The following is a 14,669-nucleotide window of genomic DNA, read 5'->3' as shown; positions in this document are numbered from 1 at the left end:
TGAGTCTTCCGCTTTGGCGTCCTGTTATATCTTCTTGCTTTGGTCCCTGTCTCTTTGTCCTGCTTGAAGAATGTTTGCCCCTAGTCCCCTGGTGAGGGAGGATGGAGAAAGCTGATTACCCCTAGGATGCAATTACTCTTTTTCATTCTCCCCTGATAAGGCCTATGCAGGTGTTGACAGTACTTAACAAAAGGATCTTGTCAGCTCTGTATCACTACGCCATGGAATTTCAGTCCAGCATGGAAGCAAGGAGATCACGGAGAGGGTAACTAGCCCACACATTCAAAAGGGAGTTTTCAGCTTGGTAAAGATACAAAGGAAGTTCACAATCTTACAGAGAATTCATAAATTGTACAGATAGATTCTCAAATCATCACACCGTGCTTCAAAGAGTTTACAATCTAGTTTAAGACAAGATGTAATCAGTGAATTTAACAAACAATAGCAGGAGAGAGAGAGAGAGAGAAGAAAAGGGTAACAGTAATAAAAACATACGTGTTCATAGTCTAGCATAGGTGTGCATAGGCTGTTTCAGCAAAATATGTTAGTATGTGCTTTACTTTAAACACATATATAGTCTCATTGAAATCAGTGGAACTACCTATTCCTTACAGTGAAGCACATGTTTACATGCTTTGCTGGATTAAGCCATAAGGCTTAATTCATAAAGCTACAGAGGCACCTTAATCCTCCACTGTGATCCACAAAACTCCCGCCGAACCCGGTAGGCACTGAAACATGTCAATGGGAGAGACAGGAGTTTAGCCACCTAACTAGCCCAGGGGGCCAGATCTAAAAGTTATACAGTGGGTACCACCTCCTCCTCCTCCTCATTCCTCCTGCTCCAGTCATTTATTTTGAAGCAAGGTGTCTAACTCATTCCTATAAGAAACTACATAGGCACCTAAGCCAGGAGAGGGGTTCCTGTTCATTGATTGCTAGCAGAACTAGGTGCCTCCCTGCAGTCTGGACTTAGGCACTTAACTTTGAGGCACTTATCCTCAGGTCCCTTCCAATCCTGATATTCTATGATTCTAAAGGGAGGTGAAGGGGGTCTTAGCACATGGGCATCTCCCATTCGCTAGCTTAGGTGGCTCCACACCTAGTGTGTACTGGCTTTTGTGGATCACACTCTTAGATACCCATCTCTCTGCAGTGTTGCAATGCCTAAGTCCCTTCACGGAATCCACCTTGTGTGTCTGACTTGATGTGGATGGTGTGGAATCTAGGTTGTATCAATTTTCTCCTGAACAAATCAGCAAGTTCTTGGCAAAAGGAGAAGAGAGGAGTGGGAGAGGATTTAAGGAGAGTGTTAAAGGTGGAAAAAAGCCAACAGGGGATGTAAGGACAAGATTTAACTAGGAAAAATATGTACAGCTTATGGGCAAGAAAAATGCAGTATATATTTATACTTCTTTAGTTTAAAATAGATAAATTCCTGAAGAGAATTAGAGACCACATATGAAAATATGGTCCTTGGTGTGCTGTTTAAAACGATGTGAAGTTTGAAGGAATGAGAGAATTGGGTCTAGGAGAGAACAGTCTTTCCCAACTCCCTCTGTTTACTAGCTGTCATGATTTTATTGTTGGATGTTCAGCAAAATGTTAACAGGGTTAAAACAAGAACTAAGTATGTTCATGGAGAATAGGTCCATCAATGGCTATTAGCCAGGATTGGCAGGGATGGTGTCCCTAGCCTGTGTTTGCCAGAAGCTGAGATTGGACAACAGGGCTTGGATCATTTGATGATTACCTGTTCTGTTGATTCCCTCTTAAGCACCTAGCATTAGCCATTGTTGGAAGACAGGATACTGGGCTAAATGAACCATTGTTTTGACCCAGAATGGTCATTCTTGTGTTCTTATGTTTCTTGGTTTGGGGATCATTTCACTTTGATCCTCACAGCAAATTAAAGCACTTATTGTTCAGACAGAACTATGTCTGCTTTCTGCACATTGGCTGGGGCTACTGCTGATTTCAACAAAGAAAAATCTGGCTAATTAAAAATATCAGATTTTAAATCTACTTGCAGCCCAAGTATAAAAAGATTGAAAGACAATTTTTAAATACCACTACCTTCTTTTTGTGAAGAGTGGCCACCTGAGATACTTCAAGGTGTTGTGGCTGTTGTTGCTCTAAGCTGAAGGAGGGTATTGTTGTCACCTTCATACTGAGAGAGAGGGTTACCTCAATTTTTCTGTATGAATTATTTATAAAGCAATATGCAGATTTGTATTTGGTTACATTATTCCATCTTTTAAATATGACACTTTATATCAAGGGCCTTTAGCACTCTCAGCATACAGCCCACTGTTGAATCCCCAGGGTTGCTGCATTTCCGTGAGAATCTCCTACAAAAAACAGCCCAAAGTTACTACCCTACTCTTAGGGTGCTGTATAAGACAGTTTATTTAAAAAACAGATGTTTCTATTTTTAAAAAGAGAAAGGCATTCCCTTCTTTGTGTGGATCATTGAGAATATGTTTGCTGAATCCTGCCTGAAAAAAGCAAAGAGGAGGCAATGAGAAAGTTTGTAAGAAGGATTCAAATTAATCAAGTCCATGCAACCAAATCCTCAAATGGCAAGTGCAAACTCATATTCACTATGTTTATCCTAAAATTGTATTCACCTAAAAATCCTCTCTCGTAATGTAAGTGCAAGCAAACACGTCTCAGTAAAACATCATTCTGCAACGATGATGGAGCCGCAACTCTGAGGAGAGCTTTCCACTCACCCTCCTCCAATAGGATCTACAACTTGTCCCTTCCACTCTTTACACATTGATTAAGGAAAGGAACAGAGCTGTCCCTGGACATTGACATGGAATTTTCACACACACCTGTTAATTATTTCAACCTCTCTATCCCTGATTAATTACCGACAACCCCTCTGGATAAGTTTATTTAGAGAGTTATTTAAACTGGCCCAAATCCTCTCTCCTGTACAAAGCCCATGTAAACAAGCTTTGGCACAGGACAACAGAGTTCTATGGGGATCCAGGAGGACAAAGTCCTTCTTCCAAGCTGTGGAGTGCGGGCAGAGCTGCTCTGCAACTGCTAGATGAAGAAATAGGTTGTAATAATCCCACCAGCTACTGTCAGCTCCCCTCCCCTAGCCCATCTTGAGCTGAATTGCATCTGTGGGCTTACTATAGAGGGTGTAGTGCTAGCAACAGGGAATACAACCCTTTATGTAAACTCACTGCATAAGAACTGACTCAGTTCTGCTAGCTATGATTAACATCAGACTTAGAAAGGTTCTTGGCGTAACCTTTGCCTAGTCAGGACTATATTGTGCCTGGCTTCGTACTGGTGTGCAGTTGTACATTCAGGGCTGAGCACAGATTCACTGGGGCATGGAGGAATGGCTCGTGGCTTGTACTACCAGGGATACTAACCTCCCAAAGGGGATCAGGGAGAGGGAGGGTGACTCTGTCTCTCTGCACTGGTCTGCAGAGCAGGGCTGGCTCAGTTGAGAGCACAAGCTGCATCTTTTCAAAGGAAGGTGGAGCTGCTATTCCAACATGGGCAGCTCCGAGTGAAGTTCTGAGGCAGCCAGAATTCCTTCCAGTGCCCGTACCCCTCTCCATGGTGCAGTCCCTTCAAAGACCCCAACATGCAGCAAGTGGCTTAAACCCCACAGGCTGAGCCTTAAGCTGCAGAATGGTACTGAGTTATATAGAACAGAATATTTAGAGAACATCTGATATTTAGTATATAGTATAGCAATGAATCCTAATATTCATGTTTCTCATAAGCTATTGCTGTGGAAGCATGACACTGAATCAGTGTTCTTCCATTACAAACCTGAGGGCTCAGTCATGGCTTAGACATCAGCCCTGAGCAAGAGATGGCCTCAGAAGCAGCCCAAGAAGCAATGACTCTGAGAGTTACCCTCTACTCTGCAATTTCCCTCTGCTGCATTCAGGGGAAGTACCCCTGTTCTTCAGTGCCAGTGTACTTGGCGGGGTGTGGGGGGGAGAGCTGACTACACCTCATCTCACCCTACCTATTCCTGCCACTCACATGGGATGGGGAATGTACCCTCTCACAGAGGCTGCTCTTGTCCCGTACATGTTACTGCTTGTTCCTGCTACCTGGATTATGGGTATTGGGGAAAGCCAGGTCACAATCTGACTTAACTCCCAGTGTAGACAGCACTGTGTTAATGGAAAGACTTCTCCCGCAGACATAGCTACCATTTCTCACAGAGGTGGATTAACTACGCTGATGGGAGAAGCTCTCCCATCGGCATAGCGAGTCTTCACTGAAGCACTGTAGCAGCATTGTAAATGTGTTTCTTAATACAGTTACAGATATTGTTGACAAATGCATGAATTTTTTTTCCATACTCAGTGGACATTAACTATACTCAGGAATGCCCCTATAAACAGAAGGAGCATCCACAGAGGGGTCCACAGAAATAGCTGGAGAAAATAAACTATTCATAGAAATGTTAAAATGTGTTTGCTCAGAGATCTTTTTACAGCCTTCAGTCTAGTTAGCAGAGATCAGGCTTACAGCCCAGGAAATAATATTAACTCACTAATACTACCAGGATCTAGACTGAGACCTAGTCTGAGAGGGGGAGAATTGCAGGGTTCCACATTAGGACAATAAAGTCAAGAAGCTTATAAGACTGTTATTACTAGTTTATGGGGAAACTGAAGAACAGAAAATAAGGGATTTGTCCAAGGTCATACAGAATGTCTGTGGGGAAAGAGGGAATTGCAACTGGGTCTTCTGATCCCAGGTTAGCTCATGGATCACCCGTTTTTCCACAATAATAATCACTCCCATAGAAAAACTCATCAAAGGAGATCTGGAATTTGGAAATCTGAGTGTCAGCCATAATTGAACTTCATTATATTTTTTCCTTAAATTACTCACAGAATGCTAATCCAGAACTGCATGAGTACAGCAATGCAAATGCACAGATACAGTGTCCATTCCAAGACTTCAGTCTTCATAGGTGGGGAAAGGAGCCAGTTTGTAGGCAGGTGAGAGCGCATGACGGAAACAAAGTAGAAAGACAAAGGGTTCGGCTGGCTAGAGGGGTTGATAATTATGATATAGATTTTCACCTCCAAGGTCACTATTCACCTATTGTATGAGGCCATCCGATGGCTGTTGAAGTCAATGGAGTTATGCTGAATTACACCAGCTGAGGATCTGGCCCTTGGTTTTAATATTCCAGAACAAATTCAGCCCTGGGACAAGGGGGCACAGCTCATAGATTTCGAGGCCAGAAGGTACCATTATGATCAGACTCCCTGATTTAGTTACACCATAAATAAGAGTAGCCTAAAATGTTTCATGATGTCACAGATTTGCCCCAGGCTTTGCCTTATGAAACAGAGTTAACATCCTTCTACACTACAAAACAGAGCTGCATTGAATAACCTTCTCTACATTTTTTATAGATATCGTGGGTCAAATTCTGGCCAATGCAATAAAGCTGTGTAACTACTCTCAAACAGGTGTATGTAAATACTGGGGCAGAGACCACCTTTTTTTTCTGTGTTTGGATAGCACCTATCAAAATGGGGTCTGGGGCTCCCAGATACTACCACAATACAAATAAATAATAATAATTAAGCAGTAATAGCAAGTACCCATTATCTGTCCCTAAGGCCCCCATGTAGAGCACTCCAACCTTGGAAAGCATGTTGGAGGTGGATACCGAAGGACCAGGCTGAACTGTTTTGTTCAAATATGGTTTCTTTTTGCATATGAAATGCTTTCTTAACAAGTAATGTAACAGGGCAGCTTGCCCCATGGGCTGGAGAGTTTATGACTAAACCATCCCTGCTTACAGGGTCAGCCACAACTGGGCTGAATATGGTGATTCCCAGGATTTAAAAAAAAAGCAAGAAGTTGATCTAAGAGAGCAGGAGCTGGGGAAATTGTAACTCCAGAGAGCCAGCAGATGTTTGTAGGTCCCTGATTTAGCAGTGGAAAAAAAGCTGTAGAAGCAGGAGTAAGTGGGAGAAAGGCCTTCAGGGCAGAAGGCCTGTGAAGGACTCTGTCCAAGCAAAGAAGATCCTGTAAAGGCCAGCTGGGATGGAGACTGTGAGTTTGTATTTTGTGTTATTTTGGGGTCAATCAGGGGAGAGATGCTGAAATGCTTGGGGCCTAGAGGGCCAGTATGTATCAGAGGACTAAATAATTGGGACTCCTTGTGGAGTTGTTTTGAACTACCTTTGAACTGTGAGTTTTTAAAGGGTCCTGAAGAGATGGAAACAGGCAAGCTGCTTCAGAGTGACCTGTAGCCATGAGCAGGTGCTTGGGGAGGTGGTTGTATGATATTGCATATGGTAAGAATTATTACTGCACTGACAGGAAAAATAGAGATTTTAATAAAATTAAAAGCTCAGCTGCATAATGCCTCTGAACCAGAAAGCACATACTTCAAACACTAGGCTGAACAATATCTCTGGGTATTTAAAGGTCATGCTCTGGCTATTGAAAGGTAGCCATATATTTCCAGTCTAAACTAGCCAGGTGAGTCTCGCCCCTGTGCAGATGGCCAGCACAAGCTGTGTGCGCTGCTCAAGTAAAACTGACTCAGATATAATTTCCAAGCAATTATATTGACAACTACCTGTGGTTTTAAAAATAAATGAAGTAACAATGAGAAACTTATGCAAGAATAAACTAACATTTTCATTCTCATCATAAATATTTATATACTTAGAAACACTTAGATGCTCGTGACAACATATCTTTCCCAGACATTCAAATTAACACTGTTAACATAAAATGAAGACTAATGCAGTGGTTTCTGTTAAATATTGGTACTGAAGCCCCCAGTCCTGAAAATACACTGAGCAACTTCATGCACAGGAGGAGTTGCACTGAAATCAATGGGACACCTCACTTACTGGCTGAATCAGGGCCATTTTGTTTGTTTGTTTGTTTATTTATTTATTTATTATTTGATTTTTTTGCTAGGGTTGTACCATATTATCCTGTAGCTTACTTTTACTAGAGGAAAGTGTAGAACAGCATTATTATCTATAGTTAGGAGTGCCCCGTGGCATTCTTGGGTGTCCTCCAGGAAAACCTTCAAAGCGTGGATTTCTGGGGGGGTAGCCAGGCATGCCATATCCTCTTGGCACTGGTGGTTGAGTCACAGCTATGTGTGGGGGCGGAGCAAGGCTTCCTCCTCTGCCATGTGAGGTATAATGAGCATTTGGGCCAGGGCCGTGCTGCTGAGAGGGGCTTCCTTCCTGTTGGTGGCTGGTTTTTTTCTTATTCTCTTTGTCACCTCGTCCTTTTTGGGTACCTAAAATGTATTTAGAAAACCAAACTGAGCCATAGAACAGTTAGAGCAGTAGGAGCAACAGAAAGCTCAGCACTTACCCGACCAACCCCATCTCTTAGAGTGAGGTTATGGGGAATGATTCAGCAGCTCTCCCCTGAAGTTTTCCAGCCAGCCCTTCCCATCCTCCAAGACCTTAAGTAAGGAACGTAGAAGCCCTCCCCCTTACATAAGGCAGCACCAAATAAGTGGAGGCAGTCTCTAGGGCTACTAGTGGAGTGAGGGTGGTGAGAGAGATGGCAAAACTCAGCAATTTCATTATAAAACTGCCCAATTTCAGCAGGGTGCATTTGGAATTCCCCACATAGCTCTGCTGATGTGCCTCATTTTTTACCTACAACCTCCCTAATATTCCAGCTCTGACTTCTCCTGCTGCTAATCATGCCAAACTGCATGCTTGTTTTCTGGCATGGACAATGAGGACAGTAGTGCCTGAGTTAGGGTGACCAGCCATCTCGATAAAATCGGGACTGTCCTGATTTTAAGAAGTTTGTCCCACGTCCCGATCAGAGTACGGTCAGGATGCCATTTGTCCCAATATTTTGTTTCCTGGTCTTCGGTGGCAATTCGGCTAAGAGTCCTTCAGTTGTAGAGGGTCTTTGGTGGTATTTCAGTGGTGGGTGCTTCTGTCTTTGGTGGCAAAGTTTATTACCCCCCATTGAAATACCACCGAAGACCGTCCACGACTGAAGGACTCTCTGCCGAATTGCCTCTGAACTCCCGGATGGGTGAGTGTGTTTAAAAAAAAACAAAACACCCTGCAGTGGTCCCAATATTTTCCCCTTAACATCTGGTCACCCTAGCCTGAGTGCAGAGGGGAGAGCACATCACACCCTCTTTAAGGCAGGTAGAGCGGCTACATATGCAGCCTGGGACCATACCTAGGAGAAAGTTTGGCTGACTAAGCCAGAATTCTTCCTGAGGATTCCTGCTATATCATGGCCTCACTGCCCCCACCTCGCAGGAGCCTGGACTTAAAAAACACAACCCAGCCCTCAATATTCCAATATAAAAATTACTGTAGTATTCTGCAGTAAATCACATATGCACATGCTTAGGTTTTAAGCTAACACTAACATTAAGAACCTGCTTAAGTGCTTTGCTGGATTGAGGCCTAACAGTCCAAAGTAATACAGCTTGCAGTTTGTTACTACAGTAGGGTTCTGGATTGTTATTGAAGGAGATTGTAATATTTCTTATAAGGGATGGAGAAAGACCAATGCCATAATGATTATGGCGGCTGCAAGCTTCTGTACTGTGGTTAATTTGCACTGTTTAATTTTCACGACTGCCCCTCTCAGGGTGTCACTGTACAGTAAGTAGAGAAGTTAAGACACTGTATAGGGATGGCAGCAAATATATAGACATCATCAGAGCAGTCGCACCTTGATCTGCTGCGGAGTCTTGTTTGCTTCCTTGCTGCTTGGGTTTAGTCTCAAGGGAGTTTTCTTCCATCTCCCGTGCCTGTTGTGCTTTTTGTTTGTTTCTCTTTTTGTTTTCCTCAGCTTGCTAGTCAAAGAGGAGAGAGGGAGATATACCTTAATTACTTAAATCATTTCTCTACTGTTTCACAACAATAAAAAGTAACAGTTCTACCCTCTTTATGGCATCCTTACACTTTGTAGCTTCTTTTTGAGATCCAAGTTAGCTTCCTTGTAGGATTTCGAAGTAGCATTGAGATAATAGATACTCAATCTAAATTTTAAAGGAAAAAGAATATATTCTGTTAGGTAACAATTATAAAATCTAACATAATTCTTAATAAATCAACATTACAATAAATAGGTTGTCCCTATCCTCCATAATGTGTTAATATGAAAAGTGGCTTTTACTCCACTACCCAGACTTATTAACACTAACATTTTGACAGTTCAGTTATGTGCTTCCTCACAGGAGAAAGAAAGTACATCTCTACCTGAGATCCCAGAACAACCCAACTGAAAAATTCACTTTCTCTGTTTAAGAACCCTCCTTTTTATGGTGTTAAGGAGGCAGTTCCATCCAGCTGTTCTTCCATAACATGGATGTTCTGCAAAACTGACTTGTAAAAGATCTATAATGTATTTTTTAAATGCCCAAATGTTTAAAAAATCCTTTAAACTTGCACAACAATAGGAAATTTAAGTGCTGTAGTGCCAGGAAAGACAACAAGCAAAAACATGGAAAACTAGTTGATTTTTGTTCTAAATCACAATCTTCTGGCGCACAAAATCACAACTATATGGCATAATTTTCTTTGTTAAATAACTGTAAGAAATTAGCACATTTTCACCCCCTACTCTCACCTAATGAAACTCTAACGTAGATCCAGCTATGTGGTGTCTTATAGTGATATCAACAGTATGTCATGCTTCTGGTTGAAATAAGTGATTAATCTTCTCTCTGTTTTGTTGTCTCTTGTATTGTCTTTGCCTTTGTTTTGGGCCACAGTCCCCTACTGCACAATATATATAATGGGAGTTACCCATATTCTTCAGCGAGAGTCTTTCTGTATGTAGTATGATTGTCAGCAAGTCTTTGATAAATTTCATCTCAAAATTTCATTCTGCCTGTGTAAGTTCCTTTTGCAGTTTCTATTACACTTACTGTTTTTCGCTTCCTTTTCTAAAATATTTGGCAGTATAACGGTGTGATGTTAAATCATGACTGAATTTTACCCAAGAGTAAGGTGACCAGATGTCCCAATTTTTTTAGAGATAGTCCTGATATTTGGGGATTTTTTTTTATATAGTCGCCAGTTGCTCCCTACCCCATCCCAATTTTTCACACGTGCTATCTGGTCACCCTACCCAAGAGGTAGCTGCACTTTTGTGTGTGCTAAGTGATCCTATAAAGTGATCCTTTGTAAAGTCCTTTGAGATGAAAGTATCAGGATTATTATTCTTATTCAGAACTGATTAATGGACAAACATCCATTCCTAGTCCAAAGCCTCAGAAAGTGGACTTTGGATAGGGAACTTCTAGTACAAGGGGGTAGCAATCATGCCTTACTGAACACCACTTACACTGGGGTTTTAGCCAGACAATCTAATCTGGAAGCCCCCTATGTGGGTTTTCTGCTACATGCCCCCAACTCTTACCTCACACCTAGTTTAGCAAAATGATGGTAGTTCTGCTGCTTTTCAGGTCTCTTTATTATTATGCAAAACCTGAGATGCCCAGGAACAGACTTAAAGAAAGCTCTGTATCAGGGGAATAGCACTTCTGAGAGTTCACTACTAAACATGCTAGGTTTTATGATGTGCAGTTCTGCCCAGTAGATTGATTAAACTCGCTCCACTTTGGATCCCATATATTTTTGTGGGTTTTTTTGTTTTTGTTTTTATCTGTTTGGGGTTTTTTGCTTCTTAATGATTTTTGGCACTATGGTAACAAAACAAGACAAAAATTAAGCCATTGAACAAAAAGAGATTGGGAAGCCTGCGCTTTGTTCAAATACACATTAATTATGATCAAGCAAAAGACTTGTGAATTCTTCAAGTCCCTCACTACAAGGCAATCAGTGTTGTACTTGACTGTGTTTCCAATGGACACCTACGGTTGTGGGGCTTGACATGAAAGGAATTGAGTAGAGATTCATATAGGAAAGCTTTGATCTGAGTTAAGATACTGTACTTACACCATAAGCAATATGAAGGGCAAGATCAGTCCAGGGTTAGAAGCATAACTAAATACTTTCCCAAACCAGGAAGGGAAGTCATTCTCTAAGGTTTCTGAAATGACCTCAAACATTCTAGTTTTCCCACTGTTAAAAATAAAAATTAACACTGTATTACATACCTTGCCAATGCCAGTGTAGCATTGCGTATCAGTGTACAACATGATTATATCAGACCAGGGCTGGGCTCAACAAGTTATTGTCATTCAGATTATCTAAATGCTCTTTACTGAGTTGATTTTAAGAAAAACATAACTTTAAGCAGGATAACACATTAAAGCAGCACAGAAAAAGTTAAAATGGGTAGCTTGTTCATTCCTTGGGGCATAGGGCAGAGGAAATCTTACTGAAGCTGTTCTAGTTTATCTAATCCTGAATTACACATAGTTTGGGATTGCAGTTACACAGACCAGTCCTCAGATGTCACCCTCTATGTCTTCTATGATCTGATTTACTAAATGAAAATTTGCAATCAGTATCACCTGCTTTGTACCAGTTCTGTGAAATCCAACCAGTTTCATATCTCAGCAGATTTGCTGATATTTCATGCATTTCTCCCACATAGTGATGGTGAGTGTCTGGAAAACATTTTCTGATTTGCCTATACCCAAAGGAACTTTTAGAGCTAAGATGTCAAGACTCCTGTGCCTTTAGAAGATGCACTGGGATCACTTTACTAATGTATTTTTCAAGCCATTCACTGGAAACCGCATCTCCATTTTATTGCTCTTCTCCTTTTACTCCATTAATATATTTTTGCTAGCAGACATCAAAGACTTAAACATTTTAAAATCTAAATGTCATGTCTAACCTATTGCTTGCTTATTAGTGTAATATGTCACATTAAATGGCAAACAGAGATGCTGAAGATATCTCCCCTGATATTCCACTTCTGCAATGCACAGGGTGAAGAATAAGGCATGGGATCAGCTGGTTCTTAAATGGGCAGGTGTCTTCATAGCTATATCCCCCTCTACTGTTACCTGCTTGCAGGAGAATGCAGGCTCATCTTTTTCAAAAGCAACTAGTGATTCTGGATACCTAACTTGAGGCACCTTAAAAATTATTGAAGAGTCGGTGTTCAGCACCTTCTGAAAATTCTCTTTCAGGTGTTTCAATCGGGGCACCCAAAAACTGAGGTGCTCACAATCACTAGTCCCTTTTGAAAATGTACGCCACGTTGTTTGGGGTATTGTTTATTCTTCTTTCAATGTGCATGGATTTACACACACAATTGCTGTTAACACGGACACCCTTTATTTCCATCATTTTTGAGAACTGCAGAGGATGACTCACAGCACCAGAAATATATTATAACAGTGCTATTGAATCTAACTCCCAAAAGTACTGCAGAAAGTCTCAGAAATTTGAGATGGAAAAGCTCTATTAGGTCATCTAGTCTTCCCCTCTGCTACTGCCACATCCCTTTCTGCAGTGCGTTTTCTAGTGCTTGCTGCAGCCTATTCTAAATCTTCTATCTCCTAAGCAATGCGACTATTCTACACTCTGTCAGATCATCTCAAGCAGGTAGAGCATGTATCTCTAACAGAATTTTTCTCTATTCCTTACATATAATTTCAGACTTGATCACACTAGTATGAAACGTTATTTAAAAAAAAGAATTTCTGTCTTACCAGTAGTGAATACTTTTTAAATAGTTAATCATTTCTCTCACATTTAATTCATCTTCAGAGACTATGGTCCTATGCACAAGTAAAATTAGCATAGTTTATAAAGTGCCAATACTTAGCGAGGAAGTTGGTTTTAGTTATGTCATTCACTGTACAGTAGTCATACCATGAGATAATTAATTTGTCAGGGAAGAGATGGATATAAAATGTGAAAGACCTGAATGGGCCGCAGTCAAAGGATGGTGGGATAGAGACAATAGTGTACACAGCAGGCAGAGTGGAGAGGAAGAGAATAAAGAGCAGCATGGCCATGTAGAAGTTATTGGATCTAGAGGCTTTGAAGACCCTCTCGTGGGGGACATTGCAGCACATCACAGCCCAGCACTGAAGATACATCGAGGTGTGGAGACGGAGCATATTGATAGCTGGCAGGCCTGGAGCATAAAAAGAACCCATCCTAGAAACAAACAAGAAAGTGCTCTGTAAAACTCTGCAGCCTTAGAGACACCATAACTCTTCATCCACCCTGAGCTTTCATATCCCCTTGTTTTGCAGCCACACACGATGCATTTTGCAGCTTATGAAGCTTTGTTTAACTCTTTTTTTTGGTCTTGGCACTGTTTCTTCCATTGACTTCATGGCATATGGCTAAAATACTCTTTAAATCATGTCTTTCCAACTCTCAAGGCTCTCCTCCCCTCGCCTTTTTCTTTCTCCAACTGAATTTTAACAACCCAGTCAGAAAATTGTTATTGATTTCCCCCTTTCACTTTCTTCTTCTTTAAATGGTTCTTTCATTTTCAAATCCATTCAGATAGATTGTCATTCATTTATAGAACACATAATCCCAAACATTATACCCCATAATCTCTTACAGGCTTGATGAGTAGCTTGTTTTATCATAATCCAGCCTAGTCTTAATTTAATTTGCTGTTGGTTTATTAATATTTTTGCTGTCTCCTGAGCTGACATTTATTTCACTTATTCTGGTACCATGGTGTGATCGAGAGCACTCCTGTATTCACACACTACAGATTATTGTAATAATCTTTGTGTAAAATATGCCTAGTAGGGTATCATTTAAAAACTAATAACATACCGATCATTAATATTTTTGTTTAATATATCTATGGAATGTGCAGTAAGAGGTATGAATATAGACTGAAATTATTATTACAATGTGATTACCAGACAAGTCTCACTAAACCAGTATCATCAAAGCTGATTAGCAATCACTGGTCAAGTGGCCATTCTTTGGCAACAAAGCGGGCAGGAACAGATTGATCTGTATTTTAGCAAACAATAACATGGAACCTCTTGTAGAGGTGGAGTACAGGCAGCGCTGTAGCCAGGGAGATACAGCGCTGTATGTGCCTTGCCAGTGTGGACAGGGAGTAGTTACAGCGCTATAAAGCCAACACCAGCGCTGCAACTCTCAAGTGTAGCCAAGGCCTAAGTTATATTAGAGCAAAACCGCTGTAGAGCATAGTCAGTCCCTGACTTTACAAGTGAGGGTTGAGAGGCATGCCCAGCAGTATATGTCAGTGCTGTCCCAATAATGGAGCGAGGGATCATTCCGGAGTGATAGCAGCAAAGAGTCCTGTGGCACCTTATAGACTAACAGATGTTTTGGAGCATGAGCTTTCGTGGGTGAATACCCACTGCATACAACGAAGTGGATAGTCACCCACGAAAGCGCATGCTCCAAAACGTCTGTTAGGGTATGTCTACACTATGGGATTATTCCCGATTTTACAGAAACCGGTTTTTAAAAACAGATTGTATAAAGTCGAGTGCACGCGGCCACACTAAGCACATTAATTCAACAGTGTCAAGTATCAGAGGGGTAGCCATGTTAGTCTGGATCTGTAAAAGCAGCAAAGAATCCTGTGGCACCTTATGGACTAACAGACGTTTTGGAGCATGCATGCATCTGACAAAGTGGATATTCACCCACGAAAGCTCATGCTCCAAAACGTCTGTTTGTCTATAAGGTGCCACAGGATTCTTTGCTGCTAATTCAACAGTGTGCGTCCATGTACGGAGGCTAGTGTCC

The 14,669-nt window shown here is 41.3% G+C and overlaps 1 protein-coding gene across 1 annotated transcript in view; it reads right to left on the bottom strand.

The window, feature by feature from the left end:
* Nucleotides 1-6,943: 6,943 nt before the first annotated feature.
* The window catches only part of TMC1 (transmembrane channel like 1), a 77,907-nt gene continuing 70,181 nt past the window's right edge, over nt 6,944-14,669 (bottom strand). The window contains exons 16-20 of the mRNA XM_032798154.2: nt 12,831-13,070; nt 10,944-11,069; nt 8,941-9,019; nt 8,710-8,833; nt 6,944-7,288 (exon numbers count right to left, since the gene is read on the bottom strand). Of these exons, the coding sequence (XP_032654045.1) occupies nt 7,014-7,288; nt 8,710-8,833; nt 8,941-9,019; nt 10,944-11,069; nt 12,831-13,070 (844 nt within the window). The 3' untranslated portion in view covers nt 6,944-7,013. The remainder of the gene's footprint in view (nt 7,289-8,709; nt 8,834-8,940; nt 9,020-10,943; nt 11,070-12,830; nt 13,071-14,669) is intronic.

The sequence above is a fragment of the Chelonoidis abingdonii genome, chromosome 6 (assembly GCF_003597395.2).
Source record: "Chelonoidis abingdonii isolate Lonesome George chromosome 6, CheloAbing_2.0, whole genome shotgun sequence".
Classification (NCBI taxonomy): domain Eukaryota; kingdom Metazoa; phylum Chordata; order Testudines; family Testudinidae; genus Chelonoidis; species Chelonoidis abingdonii.
Note: the sequence above shows the minus strand (reverse complement) of the source record. Positions and strands in the feature narration are given on the sequence as shown.